The following is a 17982-nucleotide window of genomic DNA, read 5'->3' on the forward strand; positions in this document are numbered from 1 at the left end:
CTCTGTTGTGTTTTCTCTCAGTGAAATACTGCCTGGTGCTGGACAGATTTCTCTGAACTGGCTCAGTGGCCTGTGATTACAGCTGTCAGTCTGAGAAGCTTTCAACAGGTGTCTGAAATGGAGGAGCTGTGTCTGTTTTACCATGTGTAGATGCTGCAGTGGTGCTCAGAGGAAAGAAAATAGCCATATATTATATTAGCATACATGTTTTTTTTTTTTATTAATTAAAGAGAGAGAAAAGTAGTTGTGTTCATGTAAGCAATTCTGTGTAATTCGAAAGAGACTGAAGAATGTGTAAACGTAGACCACATCAGGCCCATAAAAACCTTCAAACTTTTTTCAATTCAAACATAGTTTTTTAAAGAAAAGGAGAAAATATTAAATAGAAAGAAGAATACCAAAAAAAAGGGGCGTGTATAATTCTCTGTGTGCGCGGGCGCGTGGCCGCGTGCGTTCGTTCACTGCGTTGATCAGGAAGCTGAACTGCCTCGGAAGCCTTCTGCGTTTCCTGAGGCGACCAAATGGGCTCTTCTCATTTTCATTACTCCGAAACCTTACACAACTGAACCCCTTTAGGTCAAACAGAGCTAAATCAATCCAATCAGACGTACATTGATCCGTATACGACGCATAATACACGTTATTCCTCCGTAGCGTGCTCGTGAGCTCGCGCTAATCACATCTGACTAGCTCATCAGGTGAGTCTATTTATACAAATTGTAACACTATAGCGCTATTGTCTCAATGTGATCTACTGGTACTGCTCCGAAAATTGTTGTTTTATGTTATTTTGTTGATATTGTGTCAGCGTTTGCGCGTTTTGTGCCGTTGCAGATTAGCTAATGGGGCTAATGTTAGCATGGCGGCTAACTGCAGAAATTTCATTATTTGCAAAAACATTCTGTATTTTGTTAGCATAATAGAGCGAGCTAATGTGTGATTTTAGTTATTTAACGTGTAAAAAAAATAATACAATGCCTTTTATTGTTTATCCACATTGTTTTTGTTATTCTGAACACATTGAGGTTGACGATTTTATTACTGTACATATCCTTTATGTTATAATTAAAACACACCTGGAGTGAGACTGTCTGTAGATGATATTATCAAGTCGAAGTTACAGTTGTAATGTGATTGTATTGTCCTACGCTCATTTTTTCCACCCTTAACATGATGAAAGAATTGAAAACGAAAGTGTTTTGCAATACGTCTCTTAAAATGGCCTCTTTTTTAGCTGTTTATCGCCTTTTGATTCATACATGTTTATCTAAACGGATCTGCAGAATAATAGTGTGTTCCACAATTTCTGGATCTAGTGAACTTCCTATCTAGACAGTAAAACAATACCTAATCAGTAGTCACATGGTTGCATCTTTTTATCTAAGGACCTAGATAGTATTTTGGGATCTCTAAATGTCTTAACCTAGTGAAATGTCTATTGAACTTCCCATTTGGTGCATATGGAGTCTAAAGTGACTATGTAGACAGCTCAATACGTTTAAGACACAGCGAGTGAATGTGCTCTGTACTGATGATTGCATCAATGCAAATGTTTTCCCCCCAAGTATTTCCTGAACGGATAGAAACTAGCTGCACTGGTTGAGCTGGACTGTCCCTGAAGGACTGGGTGATAATTGTTTTGCAGCCGTTCCTGTTCCTGCTTTGACTGTCGATGCAAATACATAGACTATATGTGTATACGAGCCTTTCATGCTAGAAGACACACCCTAATGTGTATCCCACACTGAAGAATGCTGCGTATCAATTATCTTAGGCTTCTCATGTTACTAGATAAACGCAACACACCGGAAAACCAGGCTTTGTGACATCCACCTAATAGTTGACCAGCTTATGCAAGCAATTTTGCGCTATATTTTAATAAACATGTCACAAGACAAGAGTACATTGAATGTTTTGCAAATATACTGAATGTGCACTCTTGTATTACAAATGACTTCTGGAAAATTTGCATAATGTTAAAAGGAAGTGTGATTGTTTTGAATGTTTAAGGATCCGAAACTCTCCCTCTCTACTTTCCGGCTTTTGCTCTCATCTTTGGCCTTACCGAGTTTTTTTTCCCTGTTAATATTTGATTTATCTGGTCAACACAAACAGAATTCATCCGTAGTGTGTCAAGGTAAAAGAAACAGTTAGGAAATCGGGAGCAGATGTTTGAAGACAAAGTGTATTTTAGCTGCATTCCCGTAAACGGGAATTAGTTTGGACTGATGACCTTGTTCAGTACTACTGTTTTGACCTGGAGAGATAACCGTAATCATTGTCAGAAGCTCAATACATATGTTATTGCGTTGATAAATAGATTAGACAAAAAATAGACACTGTCATATATATATATATATATATATATATATATATATATATATATATATATATATATATATATATAAAAATTTGTATACACACACATATGCAACTAATAATTATTTTAATAAGAGTATGTTGTTGTTACTGTCCTTCATTTTTTTTGTTAAATATAAAGGATAGGCTAGTCAACATTCTCATAAATAAATATTATAAATACTTGCATGACCTGTAGGATTTAATTAAATATGGTAAATTTGACTACACCCCCTCCCCCCCATAAACTTTTTTTTCTCTACTTTTTTATTTACTTACTTAATTGTAGCCCTAATACATATAATGGCATAAATAACAGTATAATAATTGTATTTATTTTATTGTTGAAGAAGTGTAATGATTTAGTTACTGTGTCAAAAAAGCAAAAAAAACAGTTTCTACTTGTTATTGGTCACTTAAGCATAACAATAATCTGTATCAGAAAATTGACACATTGCAATGCCTTTGTTCAACTATGCTTTTTTTTTTCTTCGCTAGTTCACTTTTAATATTTTTAATTTTTAATGATCTTTTCTCTACAGTCCTACTTTTGTTTGTATAATGTTATACCGTGCGAGTGTGATAGCCTTGTGTTCTTGTGATTTCTCTTTGCAGGTCTAAAGATACTGTGAGCACAAAGATGTCCAAGCCCCCGAATTCTGCTTCTCGGTCCCGTTCTAGGTCTAGGACTAGATCACGGTCCTACTCTCGATCTCACTCGAGGACTCGGTCCCGCTCGAGATCCAGAAAGCGTCGCTACAGGTAGGCTAATTTAATGGATTCCAGCCACTTCCTTTGCAACAAATTGATTATTGAATGGCATTTTAAATGGGATATCTTAAATCAAGTAATTTAATATTACAATAGCACTGAGATGAGAGACAATATTTTGTCTGAAGGTTGCTCCTCCTCTTCTTAGTGTTTCTTCTCTAACAGCCCACCCCTTTTTGTTGTTTTTTTACGTGTCCGGTGAGAGTTAGTTTTAAAACGGTCTGCCGTGACTACCTCTTTCCACTGCATGTGGATTAACATGTCTCTTCCACGCTAGGGAGTTTGCTATGCTGGTCAATAAACGCTATTCTAAATCCGTTTACCAATGAAAAGGCACAAGTGGTAAGACATTTTTCTGTTGGTCAATGTTTGGTTTAGTCATTGATAAATTTGAACCTATAGTAAAGCTTGAACAATGACTCAACTTAATGCGTTGTCAGGTTTAGGCAATGGATTCAAGTTGCAGTTCCATTTTAAAGGAGATTTCCAAATGCAATTTTTAGATGTGATGAAGGCATACGTTTAGGCAGCGTAATCTTATCAGTTGTAAAAGGTGGTGGAAGAATTGCATCAGTTGTGAAATGTACAGGAAGTGATTTGACTATTGCATTTTGCTCATTGCAAAAACCCAAAAAGTAAATTGTGCCGTATGTCTGTGATTTTGAATCTGTAGCTCCATCAAGTGGTCATGAATCATAACTGCATCTTTCTCTCTTTTTATGTCTCTAATCCACTGTGCTTTGCATTTCCCTCTTTTCTTTTAGTTCTAGATCAAGATCCCGGTCACATAGCAGGGAGCGCAACTATCCCTCTAGAGACTTCCAGGGCAATCGTGGATATAACCGTGGTTATAACCGTGGCTACCGGAGGCCCTTTCAGTACAACCGGGGCAGAGGGCGTGGCTACTTCCCGCGAGGGAACTATTATAGAGGTGGGAGCAACTATGGTTACCGTTCCAACCATGGTTCCAACTGGCACGGCCATAGAGACCAGCAACAGCCATACGACCACTCGTACAGCCCTAGGAGGCCCCGCTCACGTTCCCACACACCACGGAAAAGATCACCAAGCCGAAGCCATTCACGTCATTCCGGTAAATCCTCCTCGGGACGTTCCAGGCGTTCCAGCTCCTCCTCCCGCTCCTCGTCCCCACGACGACGCAACTCTAGCGCGGGACGACCCCATGCCAAAGAAGCCAAAGGAAGGGCTTCACCGGGTGAAAACAAGGGACCCAGCAAGGAAGCATCCAAGCCTACAGGGAGCAGCCCAGAGGAACCCAGTAGTAAGTGGGAAGGCCTGTCTGACTACGAAAACAGTCCCAAACGCAATGCCGCATCTGCTGGGGGTCAGACAGAGGTTAAAGTGACCCTTTCTGGAGGTGCCGGCAACGGCGCTCCAATGTGGCGAAGCATTGCCCCTGCCAGTAAAAGTCCACCGGCAAAGACGTCCACCCCAACCGGCTTTGGGTTCTTCACAAAGGAAGACTTGAAGACAGAAGACAAGTCGGCCTCCATCTCAACTGCGTTCAAAAAGTATGTTTTTGGTTTTGGCTTTTGGATGTTTTCCCTCTCTTTTGTCCTCCAGGCAGTTTTTAATCAATCATCATTCTCTCAAATGTGTTTAGTCCTTGTACAGCAACAAAGATCCTTGGAAGAATAGAGCTTATAATGGAAACCAGCTAATTTCAAACTCAAATGTCACAAATGGGCGTTTACCTGTGCTATGAGGTTGTTTGCAATCCCATAATTTAGGAGATAAAGTTTTAATGATGTAAGTATGGAAAAAAAAAACTCCATCCTGGTTAGTCGTGTCTGCATTGCTGAAAAGTTGAACCATAAGTTTGCGCATGTCTTAAATGTTTTTGTTGTAAGAAGGCTTTCTTGTATTGGTGTTAAAAGGTTAGTGCCAACTGGTTTGGAAATGTGAATGTTTTCTAATACAGTCTGCTCCTTATGAATAATTAACACGTGATCGTCCACCTCAGGTTTTTGGCAGAAAAGAAAAAGCCCCTATCAGACAGGGATAATGGAAGGGGTGATGCTTTAAGCTTGGGGGACGCTGACAGCGAAAAGAGCAGCAGCAAGTCGAGGAGCATGTTCGAAGCATCCGAGTCTGGCTACGACGGCTCAAAGACTGACAAGGGACTTCCTTTTCTGGATGCCGAGGAAGAGGAGTATCGCCAGGAAATGAAAGACCGGAAGACTGAGGAGGAATCCAAGTACAAAGACAAGACCATCGTCACGATGCGGGGCTTACCCGAAGAGCGCTTCGGAAAATGGGACGACAGCATCTATATGTCCAACAAAGATTCATCAAGGAGGGATGAAGATGTTGAAGAGGATCTGGATGAGGAACTTTATCGCAGTCGGAAGCATGCTTCTAGAAAAGAAGAGAAGGCCGCCAAGAAGAAAGAAAAGAAAAAAAGCAGGATCAGTCCATCCTCTCCATCGCCATCTAGGGTATTAGAGAATAGAGGCAGGCCACTGTTTCCAGCAGGAAGAGAGGCCTCATCCCCAGCTAAATCCTCAGCTAAGAAAGACCCACACTTAAATTTCAGTATAAAAGCATTCACTGATGGTGGAGAGAGGTATGCATTTTAAAATCACGTTTTTTAATGTGTTTATTTTATAACAACTGGATACGTGTGCATAACTCCACTGCTTTCTTTCAGCTCATCAGCTCCATTAGCTAAAGAAAGACATTTGTCACGGGATCTTGTACACCCGGGTAAAAAAGACAGTGAGGAGTTTCGCTCGATCTTCCAACATATTCAGTCCGCTCAGCTTCGCAGGAGCCCTTCAGAGCTCTTTGCTCAACACATAGTCACCATAGTACATCATATTAAAGGTAATTCCAGTCTAATCTAGTGGTTATGTGCAATTTTACATTTTAATTCTGCACTTTGAGGTGCCTCAGGGTGCAAACCTAGGACCATTTTTGTTTGCAAAGGTTGGAGAATTTGTCTTCATTTTTTAAATGTATTAATTTGGCGGCATGTAAGATTTTTTTTTCTTCTTTCTACTCTCTGAATGTAGCTCAACATTTCAAGTCATCTGGGATGACTCTGAATGAGCGATTTGGAATATACCAAAGAAAAGCCGCAGAGATGGAAATGATGAAGCCGAGGAAGAGTCCTGAGATCCACAGGTAGGTGTATTTACACTCATGCACACTGTGCGATTTATAATAGTCCTTTACGTTTGTTTCTTGTCAGACTGTACGAACATGATCCCCGCTGTAAGCTAAGATCTAAGTTGTCATTAATGTCAGACTGTACGATAGTCAAGGCGCTAAAAACGGACAAACTTGTCCAGAGTTTTATATCAATTAATGATGCGTTTGGTGACCGTGAGTTGCATTAAGCCTGGAACACACCAAGTTTTCGTGCGTCGGCCAACTGTTTTCTCTGTGTGTTGGTCCTCGTCAGCTATTTTTCAACCGATTCAGTCGAGCCATCTGATCCTTCTGATCGGCTGTTCTGCTAGCAAACCAGTGCACGAAAACCCCCCCCCCCAGAAGTCGCTACTAGTTGGTCGGCGTCGGTTTGGTGTGTTCCTTGCTTTACACGCGGGATTGAAATGGTGGCTACAAAGAAATCTCAAGCGCTCATTTTGGGCATAGTTTGTCTTGAAAAACGAAGATAATTTGACGATCACACTGCAGGACTGCGAGTCAAATCTTCTGACACTGCCAGAATTTCATTTGAGGTAAAATTTGATCGCAGCGGTCATTAATCGGCTGTCAGCGAACATGTCAAATTCATGATCAAAGACTTCAGATTTTAGACTAGGATCAGAGGAATCTTTTAGGATTTGCAAAATTTGGTGGCCAAAATCGCACCGTGTGCACCCGGCTTTATGCTTTAGATGCCTTGTTCCTCTCTTCCTTCCTAATATTTTTTTTCCCATGTCCTTTCACAGGCGAATCGATGTGTCTCCCAGTGCTTTTAAGAAGCACTCTCACCTGTTTGAGGATTTCGAAGAGAGCAGCTACAAGGTGACACAGCGTTTTCAAATCTGAAATTCCTGCCCAAATGTGTACCAGCTGAAACAGCAGAAATGTGCTATGAGGTGTATAATGCTAATGCACAAGAGCCCCAATCTCAATCTTGTATTACTGAGCATTACGCTCTCACCCTCCAGAGTTTGTCGTATGATTAATCGTGGGTACATACTTGCCCAAACAAAATGGCTAATCAAAAGGAAGTGAAAATTGATCCTGTGTCCAAGCCTTTCACTGGACCGCTAACCAATGCAATAGTAAGTATATCTCCTCAAAAATGTGTTTATGAAAAAAAAAAAGTGAGGCTCAGTACTAATCAGTATTGGGAAAGCATGGAGCATGCTGCTTTCCCATGAGATCTGTGCGTTTTTGATTTGTTTTGGTTCGTTCTTTGTCATAAAGTCTCACGTGTTAATAGACGTCTGTCACATTTTCAGTTGGTGTCGAATATATTTTGTTCTATCACATTACTTCTTAAAGTTGCACATATATTTCATTGGTTTCATTACAACTTGGCCAACACTGTAAAGTCATAGAGGGTGACTAAATAAAATAAGGATTGCATTTGAGGTTATTCCTGAAGATGGCCAATAGATGGAGGTGTTCAGCTGGGTTTTGACTGCCATTGTCATAAGCATTTGCCATTTCAATGTGAGACAAATGTTCTCAACCTCCTCTTCTTGTGCTTAGGTTAATCCAAAATTAATAATATATCAATTGATAATAATGTTAAAGGGTTAGTTCATGCAAAAATTACAATGATTTAGTTTTTTTAATGTTTTTTTTGTTGTTGTTAAACAACAGACATCAGAATTGCCCACATGCTCCTTTGCAATGAAAGTGAATGAGGATGAATGCTGTCAAGTTGCAGCAATTGCATGAAAATAGTCAACAAAGTTGTCAACTTTCATTGTTTGGAAGAGAGCATGCTGGAGATTCTGCTAAACATCATCTTCTGTGAATAAGAAAGTTACGTCTTTTTATTTTTGGATGAACTATCCTTTTAAACTTTGTTCAGTTGAAATCGCATTGTAGTTCAGGACAAAATAAACAAATGTGTACATTTAGTTGTTTACACTGTGTTGATTCAAGAAAATGTGTTAATTATTTTGGACATTATTATGTCTCCACAGGATCATGGTAAAAAACACGAGGGCGAATCTTTGGACCTTCGTTTGGCTATAGAGCGCCGTAAAAAGGATCCTAAACGAGAGGGGGGAAAGAGTTCAGCTGGATCACGCACACCCAGTCATGAACTCTCCCCTGACAGATCCTCCAAACACAAGAAATCAAAGTATGTCCTTTGGTTCTTACTGATGAATAATACTTGAGTCATGTTGTCTTGTGCTTGTTTACTAGACCAGGGGTTTTCAATCTTTTAGATGCCACGGACCCTCAAATATGATCATCCATTGTGAGAGGGACCCCCATCCTAAAATGTACAAGGCTTTCATTTATATTATATTATATTAAGTATTATATGTATTTATAAGCCTTTTATAAGCACTTAGTTTATACACAGAAAAAATAATATTATAATTAATGTATTGTTATATGTATTATTATTTATTCATTAAATTTTAATCAAATATTTATTTAGTTACATAAATCAAATGTTTAATAGATTAGTGACTAACTAATAATTTTGCCCAGGTTCCCATTCACAAAATTTAGATCTAATCTATTGCTTTATTCATTATTATTATATATATATATTTTTTTTTTACAGTTTTTCTCTAGACTTTCTCCACGGACCCCCTGTCACTCCCTTGCGGCCCCCTGGGGGTCCCAGGACCCCAGTTTGAAAACTCCTGTAGTAGACTGTAATAATTTGTTGGCTGAATGTTGATTTAACTTGTCAGTTTCATTTACAGTGGAACACTTACTTTATTCATATCTAAAAGTATGTTGGGAAGGCAGCACTGTATTCTTCCTCCTCAAACATTATACTTGTCCAACAGATGGCGACGCAGCTCTGATGTGGCATTTCATTTACACAGTATCATACAGGGTTCCCACTTGTCCTGGAAAACCTTGAAAACCTGGAAAATGTATGATACATTTTCCAGTCCTGGAAAACACATGGAAAGTTAGAGAAAATGTAAAATGTCCTGGAAAAACTTGTTGTTGTCCTGGTTAAAGTTAAAGGGTAACTTCAGTGATTTAGCATTAGGCTTTGTATCAGTAGAAACCCGGTAGTATATTGGAATTATGGTACTTTCCCCCCTTATATCCCCCTGAGATGAGAGAATTATGCATTTTATTTCTGGAAAAAATCCTCCGATGACGCAAATATCGTCATTTTGTGTCATCTGAGGATTTTTGGCCAGAGGCTATAGACTAAAGGAGCCAGTTCCGCATGTTTTCAACCCCATAACCCCATAACCCCATAACCAACGCCCATAGGGGTGGGATCTCACTCAGAATTATTTTGAGATATAGTCAGAATTGCGAAATTCTGACTTTTTTTCTCGCAATATCGAGTTTATATCTTGCATTTATTACTTTTCTCAGAATTGACATAAAGTCCAAAAGTTTGAGGGAAAAAAGACAGATTTTTTTTGCGAGAATCACAATTGCAAAAAAATAAATAATTCAGAATAGCAAGATATGTCGCAATTACCCTTTTTTTTTATTCTGTGGCGGAAACAAGCTTCCTTAGTCATAATGTATGATTTAAGAGCTCATATTAAAAACTGATTTTATAGTTAAGTCATGGCAATAAACTGTGCGCCTGTTAAAGACTTAGAGAGCGATATATTACTTTAGGAGTGATCCTTGTCTTTTATTCTCACTGTAGTAAAATTTTAAATATCCTGGAAAAGTCCTGGAAAATGATCGCTGAAAAAGAGTGGGAACCCTGATCATAGCCTAAAACCTTCATCTAAATCTAACTCATTCTTTTGCTGCCTTTCAAGCACTACTGCTAATATAATATATACAGACACCCTGCTGGTGTTGTAGAATCTCTTGTTACACCGTTTACTTGGGCTGTTGCCATGGTCTGGACTCTGTTTTTTTACTGTCTAATAATCACAAACAGTAAAATACGTGACATTTTTTTTCTACTCTTATCATTTCAAAACATGCATTAATCACAGTCACTCGCTAGATGATTTTTAACTCTGTTCTCACTCATTCTAAAGGAAAAGCAAGAAGAAGCGTGAGCGCTCACCCTCCTCCTCCTCATCTTCCTCCTCATCTCCCTCTCCTAATCCGTACAGAGGAAAAGAGTACCATCCGGAGGAGCACATGGAAGGAGGAGGGGGTTTTAACAAGGCCCGTCTGGGGTCAAGGGAGTTCCCTGGGCCCATGGAGCGCGGCCCTCGGGACTATGAAGGCCACATGGACCGGGGTTATGAGCGGGGCAGAGGAGGATACGACCGAGGAGGATACGACAGGGGTCGTGGGGGTTACGATCGGGGATTTGTAAGTATCCCACAATTCTCTGTGACATTGATATGACTTGTTGATCGCTGATGAGTTGCAGATGAAATTTGTTTTATGCAGTTATCATTGATTAATGTCAAACTTTGTTCCTCTCTGGCTTCATTCCAATGTTTTAATTTTGAGAGGGAGTCTGATGTTCGCATGTTGTTAAGCGATCATAAATCTGAAATGTTGTCTAGGTAGGCAGCTCAGTAGAGTTTAGGTTGAAATCAGTTTTATTTTTCCCAAATTCTGTTTTCTGTAAATTTGTCTGGATTTGGGTTTAATGGTATATGTTTTATTAAACTTTTTAACAATTGTGACATTTAAATTTTTCTGGATTCTTTGTTTCATGATTTAAAACAAATTTACTATCAAAAATGCTGGTAATCAAATAAGGAATAATTGACTTTGGGCTGTTGAATTATTCTAAAAATAAGGCACACCCGAGGACACTTATTCCGCTTATACTACGGTTACCACACCTCAAAAAATTGTTCAGATGATTTATTTCAAGACATTTGTCAGGTTTTGTCTTTAAAACGCTCTTGTGTGTAGGACTAATTTCTAGCGCATCTAAACCCAAGCCTCCGTTGCTAATTCCAAAACGTTATTTTATAGCTAGTAACGGAGGCTTGAGCCACTGATAGCAGACCAATGCAGTTATATTAGTTATTAGAGAGAGAGCGAGCGAGCGTATGGGAATAACCTCAGTCTGTGCGTCTTTTTCAAGTGTTCTGCAGCGTCTACACAGAACAGCGCTTTGTGAGAAATGTAATTTGCTTTTTAAGTTGCTAAACTATTTTACTGAAAAAATCGTCAGAGCAGCGCTGACAGCACGTTTCTACGCGAGTGTATGTCCTGTGTGAGTGGGAGAGACAGAAAATTAAATGTAATTTTGTGGGATAAACATGGAAATAATTTGTTGTTTTTATCCTATTGTTTACTATATTACTTAACTTGCTCAGTGTCGCTGTGGGTTTTGGTTCTTTTGCTGTTGTGGACTATAAAGCCATTTGAACTGAATTCATTTGGCGAAGTGATGTGGAACTGTAATGCGATCAAAACCTGCCTAGAAGTCCTTGAAAATAAGAACGTTCGTCAGCCAATCAGATGCAAGCATTCAACAGCCTCGTAGTATAAATAAAAAATAATGCATAAAGTAATAAAACAAATGTCTTAAAGATTAATCACATTTTTGGCCAAAGTTCTGCACTACAGAAGTTTACTGTTTTAAATTATATCATGGATGAGAAATTGTGATATTAAAAAATGTTTTAATGATATATTTTATTATTATTTGAGAAATGTGCTACTGTACAATAGGAATATTTAGATTAAATTTAATTTTTATTTTAGTGATTTGTTGTGAAGACTTAAGTTTGTGTGTATTTGCCAATTAATTTGATCGAATAAAATGGTGGATCACAGACACTATTCCACATCACAATTTGATTAATTGTATGCAGGACTACTTTTGTTTTTTAATTTTTTCATTTAGATTTTTTAATTCTGCCTGCGGTTTTGTATTTTTTGGCACAGTGATCCTGAAGTTGTTCTCCCATATATCTTGGACGTCTCAGTTGATCCGCTCTTTTCTTGTATTTACAGCCCAGAATGAGAGGAAGAGGATGGAACCGAGGCAATTACCCTGGCAACAACACCAATAACAACCCTCCAATCATGGGCGGCCCTTCACGCCCCCCAGAGGAAGAGTGGGACCCCGAATACACCCCTAAGAGTCGGAAGTACTTCCAGGTGTGATTCCTAGCTTTGATCTCAGATACACGCGCCCCCCTAAACTTTACTCTAAAAACAAAAACTGGTGGTTGGTTGCTTCGCATGTCACTCAGACAGTCTCTTCCTATATAAGTGCGCAATTTTTGGACAGAATAAGCTGCATGGTGGCCAGTAAGAGAGTTTCAATTTACTTCTCTCTCGTCTAACTGCAGCATGACGACCGGGACAAGGAAGGGGAGATGAAGTGGGTGGACACTCGGGGGCGCGGCAGAGGCAATTACCCCCGCAGCAGGGGCACCTTCATTCTTCGGAAGGGTAGCGGTGGCAGCCCCAAGTGGACCCACGACATGTTCCAGGGCAACGCTGAAGAGGGAGAAATAGAAGGCAGCGCAGAGCACAAAGATGACGAAAAGTCTGGGGAAAGCACTGCTTCCAAGCCATAGGCGGATCAGTAGCCATTTGTGTCTGTTCTCCTCTACAGTCTCTAGCTCAACGAGAGCCCTCGTGAGAAATGCATCCTCGTGTTCAGGTGTTGGACTGTGAAGCCCTATACGGTAGAGCCATGTCGTTTATAACATCACACGATCTGCTACTATTTTTCAGTTTTCACATTTTCGTGTTTTTTTTTTTTTTTTTCGCTTGTTTTCGAGGTTGCGGGGGGTGATTTGAACATAAAAATTCAATCATTCGGTGTCTGGAATTAATTGATATTCATTTAAAAAGTGCAATAAAAAATCCATGCACTTGTGCCTTAGATTTAACTGTAGTTTTATGATTCCTTTTTAATTTTGATAATTTCTGCCAGTAGATTTTCCCCTTTCTATGTTTGGAATTGCATGTCAATTCATTATTTTATATTTCTCCCTTTTTATTTGATAATGTCATTGGTGTACGGTTCTGTCTTATTGGAGCATATCCCTTGCGGACCAATACACTGTGTACTGGGCCGATTTTCTCGAAAACTGTCAGTTAAAAATGTACAGATTCAGAGTGTCCTAACAAATGGGTTGTCAACTATATTTAACGTCCAGTTTAGTTCATTTTCTTCCCCTAAATGATGCCACTAATGACTTAAAAATATCCAATTACTTTGACGTGTAAAAAAAAAATGTTTTTCTTTTCTATTTTGAGCGAAAAAATCGTGTCGGTTTTAGATCATTCATCTGATTTTAAAGTGTAGATAATAATAGAACATGCTTGTAATAATGCATTTATTGCATTGTGTTTAAACTATCAACCAAAATGTAAAATAGTTCATGCTGCATGTGTTTAGATCAAGTGATTTTTCTTCCATTGATCTCTGTTTGCTGCAGTTGTGTTGTCAGGATACACTGGGGGACTCGACTGCTTTCTTTAGATTCCTGCTTTGTGATGACATTATACTGTAACGCTGTGACGTTCTGCTAACATTCTACATGAACATGTTAATTCAGTGCTTTCAGTCTCCATGGTGAATTTGAAATAAAGCCCGTCCTCTGTTTTACACGTAATCCTTTGTTTCGAGTTGCCTTGGTCTTGTAAGACACATCGGTTATAACAGCTGCCCTCGACAGCCGAAACCTGTTAGTGAAGAGCCTTTATGATGAGGTTCAGCTGTAGTACCAGTTGTGCGATGTTTGATGATTAAAATCTCATGTTGCAGTGCAATGCAGTTACTGTTGTTTTTTAAAAAACATTTTAAGTTTCATGGTATCCATTCATGCTCCTGCAAAGTTTAGCTCCAACGTGCTCAAACACTACCTGGAATCTGCCTGGAAGTAGATTCGCTGGTTCAGGTGTGTTTGATTAGGATTGAAGCTAAAATTGGCAAGAAGTTCGCCCTCCAGAAGCAGGATTGGACACCCCTGATTTACAGCAAGTATATTGCATTTAAAGGGGTAGTTCACGAAATATGAATATTGTCTTTAATTACCATGTCGTTCCAAACCCGTAAGACTTGTTCATCTTCGGAACACAAATGAAGATCTTTTTGATGAAATCAGAGAGCTTTCTGTCTCCATAGTCTGTCTCTCTATGAACTTTTTGAAGCGTCAAAGTGGTAGTTGTGTAGCCAACTACCACTTTGACGCTTCAAAAAGTTCATAGAGACCATAAAACTCCTAATGAATTGAGCGGTTTAGTCCAAATTTCTGGAGACTTGTTTGCTTTATATGATGAATTTAATTTAGGTTTCTATTCAAGTTTAAACATTCATCAGCGAACATGAACAGAAGCTCAACCGAACCTGCTTGACTCGTGAGAACAAACCTCTTGCTGAAGCTCAAATGTGCCGTTTAACACGAGAATGAAACTCGTTGGTTCTTTCTGAAGCTCAAACGTGCTGCGTAACAAGAATGAACCTCATTGGTTCTTGCAGAAACTAAAACGTGCTGCGTAACACGAGAATGCACCTCATTGGTTCTTGCTGAGGCTCAAACGTGCTGCGTAACACAAGAATGAACCTCATTGGTTCTTGCTGAAGCTCAAACGTGCTGCGTAACACTAGAATGAACCTCATTGGTTCTTGCAGAAGCTCAAACGTGATGTGTAACACTAGAATGAACCTCATTGGTTCTTGCTGAAGCTCAAACGTGCTGCGTAACACAAGAATGAACCTCATTGGTTCTTGCAGAAACTAAAACGTGATGTGTAACACTAGAATGAACCTCATTGGTTCTTGCAGAAGCTCAAACGTGCTGAGTAACATGAGAATGAACCTCATTGGTTCTTGCAGAAGCTTAAACGTGCTGCGTAACACGAGAATGAACCTCATTGGTTCTTGCAGAAGCTCAAACGTGCTGCGTAACACGAGAATGAACCTCATTGGTTCTTGCAGAAGCTCAAACGTGCTGCGTAACATGAGAATGAACCTCATTGGTTCTTGCTGAAGCTCAAACGTGCTGCGTAACATGAGAATGAACCTCATTGGTTCTTGCTGAAGCTCAAACGTGCTGCGTAACACGAGAATGAACCTCATTGGTTCTTGCAGAAGCTCAAACGTGCTGCGTAACACGAGAATGAACCTCATTGGTTCTTGCAGAAGCTCAAACGTGCTGCGTAACATGAGAATGAACCTCATTGGTTCTTGCTGAAGCTCAAACGTGCTGCGTAACACGAGAATGAACCTCATTGGTTCTTGCTGAAGCTCAAACGTGCTGCGTAACACGAGAATGAACCTCATTGGTTCTTGCAGAAGCTCAAACGTGCTGTGTAACACGAGAATGAACCTCATTGGTTCTTGCTGAGGCTCAAACGTGCTGTGTAACACTAGAATTAACCTCATTGGTTCTTGCAGAAACTAAAACGTGATGCGTAACATGAGAATTAACCTCATTGGTTCTTGCAGAAACTAAAAAGTGATCCGTAACACGAGAATGAACCTCATTGGTTCTTGCTGAAGCTCAAACGTGCTGAGTAACATGAGAATGAACCTCATTGGTTCTTGCTGAAGCTCAAACGTGCTTCGTAACACGAGAATGAACCTCATTGGTTCTTGCAGAAACTAAAACGTGATGTGTAACACTAGAATTAACCTCATTGGTTCTTGCAGAAGTTCAAACGTGCTGTGTAACACGAGAATGAACCTCATTGGTTCTTGCAGAAACTAAAACGTGATGCGTAACATAAGAATTAACCTCATTGGTTCTTGCAGAAACTAAAACGTGATGTGTAACACGAGAATGAACCTCATTGGTTCTTGCAGAAACTAAAACGTGATGCGTAACACGAGAATGAACCTCATTGGTTCTTGCAGAAACTAAAACGTGATGCGTAACACGAGAATGAACCTCATTGGTTCTTGCAGAAACTAAAACGTGCTCCGTAACATGAGAATGAACCTCATTGGTTCTTGCTGAAGCTCAAACGTGCTGCGTAACACGAGAATGAACCTCATTGGTTCTTGCAGAAGCTCAAACGTGCTGCGTAACATGAGAATGAACCTCATTGGTTCTTGCTGAAGCTCAAACGTGCTGCGTAACACGAGAATGAACCTCATTGGTTCTTGCTGAAGCTCAAACGTGCTGCGTAACATGAGAATGAACCTCTTTGGTTCTTGCTGAAGCTCAAACGTGCTGCGTAACACGAGAATGAACCTCATTGGTTCTTGCTGAAGCTCAAACGTGCTGCGTAACACGAGAACGAACCTCATTGGTTCTTGCAGAAGCTCAAACGTGCTGTGTAACACGAGAATGAACCTCATTGGTTCTTGCTGAAGCTCAAACGTGCTGCGTAACACGAGAACGAACCTCATTGGTTCTTGCAGAAGCTCAAACGTGCTGCGTAACACGAGAATGAACCTCATTGGTTCTTGCAGAAGCTCAAACGTGCTGCGTAAAACGAGAATGAACCTCATTGGTTCTTGCTGAGGCTCAAACGTGCTGTGTAACACGAGAATAAACCTCATTGGTTCTTGCAGAAACTAAAACGTGATGCGTAACATGAGAATTAACCTCATTGGTTCTTGCTGAAGCTCAAACGTGCTGAGTAACATGAGAATTAACCTCATTGGTTCTTGCAGAAACTAAAACGTGCTGAGTAACATGAGAATGAACCTTATTGGTTCTTGCAGAAGCTCAAACGTGCTTCGTAACACGAGAATGAACCTCATTGGTTCTTGCAGAAACTAAAACGTGATGTGTAACATAAGAATTAACCTCATTGGTTCTTGCAGAAACTAAAACGTGATGCGTAACACGAGAATGAACCTCATTGGTTCTTGCAGAAACTAAAACGTGATGCGTAACACGAGAATGAACCTCATTGGTTCTTGCTGAAGCTCAAACGTGCTTCGTAACACGAGAATGAACCTCATTGGTTCTTGCAGAAACTAAAACGTGATGTGTAACACTAGAATGAACCTCATTGGTTCTTGCAGAAACTAAAACGTGATGCGTAACACGAGAATGAACCTCATTGGTTCTTGCAGAAACTAAAACGTGATGCGTAACACGAGAATGAACCTCATTGGTTCTTGCAGAAACTAAAACGTGATGCGTAACACGAGAATGAACCTCATTGGTTCTTGCAGAAACTAAAACGTGCTCCGTAACATGAGAATGAACCTCATTGGTTCTTGCTGAAGCTCAAACGTGCTGCGTAACACGAGAATGAACCTCATTGGTTGTCACACGTCAAGCGAACATGCTTCAGTCTTTGTTTACCACAGCTGATGTGTGAGTTGATGAATGTTAATATGTGAATAAAAGCCTAAATTCAATCTGTTCATCATATAAAGTGATCGCGTCTCTTGAAAAATTTGGACTAAACCGCTCAATTCATATGGATTAGTTTTATGATCTTTTTATTAACTTTTTGAAGCGTCAAAGTGGTAGTTGCATAGCTGTCAATGGAGGGACAGAAATCTTAGATTTCATCAAAAATGTCTTAATTTGTGTTCCGAAGATGAGCAAAAGTCTGAATTAGTTTTTACTGCAACTTAATGAACAGAACTGTTCAATGCTCAATTTCTAAAAACATTCCAGAGGATTTAAAAGCATAAATACTTTTTTGTTAAAGTGCCTCCTATTATTCTTTCTGTAGCTATAAAATGTATTATTTGAGCTTTCAAAATTAATGTGTCTAGGTAACTTCTAGGTGGATTACCTTGTGATTATTTCTTGGAGTAGGGATATGAAGAAAAGAAACGGGGAAAGAGACAGTTGACAAATAAGCATTATGGAAGATGAAGGCTGTGAAAATATC

At 39.6% G+C, this 17982-nt stretch overlaps 1 protein-coding gene across 2 annotated transcripts; it reads left to right on the forward strand.

Annotated features, from left to right (window-relative positions):
- Positions 1 to 446: 446 nt before the first annotated feature.
- thrap3b (thyroid hormone receptor associated protein 3b) lies at positions 447 to 13790 on the forward strand. 2 transcript variants are annotated; one of them, XM_079829466.1, is made up of 11 exons: positions 447 to 698; positions 2974 to 3120; positions 3894 to 4661; positions 5114 to 5716; positions 5801 to 5976; positions 6165 to 6276; positions 7050 to 7125; positions 8265 to 8425; positions 10278 to 10560; positions 12172 to 12318; positions 12513 to 13790. In XM_079829466.1, the coding sequence occupies exons 2-11, from the start codon at positions 2999 to 3001 to the stop codon at positions 12741 to 12743; spliced, it is 2679 nt and encodes an 892-aa protein (XP_079685592.1). In that variant the 5' UTR covers positions 447 to 698; positions 2974 to 2998; the 3' UTR covers positions 12744 to 13790. The 2 variants fall into 2 exon arrangements, with proteins under 2 accessions (XP_079685592.1, XP_079685593.1); XM_079829467.1 differs by lacking the exons at positions 447 to 698; positions 2974 to 3120 and adding an exon at positions 3308 to 3471.
- Positions 13791 to 17982: the final 4192 nt, after the last annotated feature.

Source organism: Gobio gobio, assembly GCF_949357685.1.
Source record: "Gobio gobio genome assembly, chromosome: 11".
Classification (NCBI taxonomy): domain Eukaryota; kingdom Metazoa; phylum Chordata; class Actinopteri; order Cypriniformes; family Gobionidae; genus Gobio; species Gobio gobio.

What these genes read in the sequence shown, in the direction of transcription:
- thrap3b (XM_079829466.1), top strand. Translation starts at nt 2,999, where the DNA reads ATGTCCAAGCCCCCGAATTCTGCTTCTCGGTCCCGTTCTAGGTCTAGG. An exon ending in TCGAAGAGAGCAGCTACAAG is followed by an intron (nt 7,126 to 8,264) that starts GTGACACAGCGT and finishes ATGTCTCCACAG; the next exon opens with GATCATGGTAAAAAACACGA. An exon ending in TCCAAACACAAGAAATCAAA is followed by an intron (nt 8,426 to 10,277) that starts GTATGTCCTTTG and finishes CTCATTCTAAAG; the next exon opens with GAAAAGCAAGAAGAAGCGTG.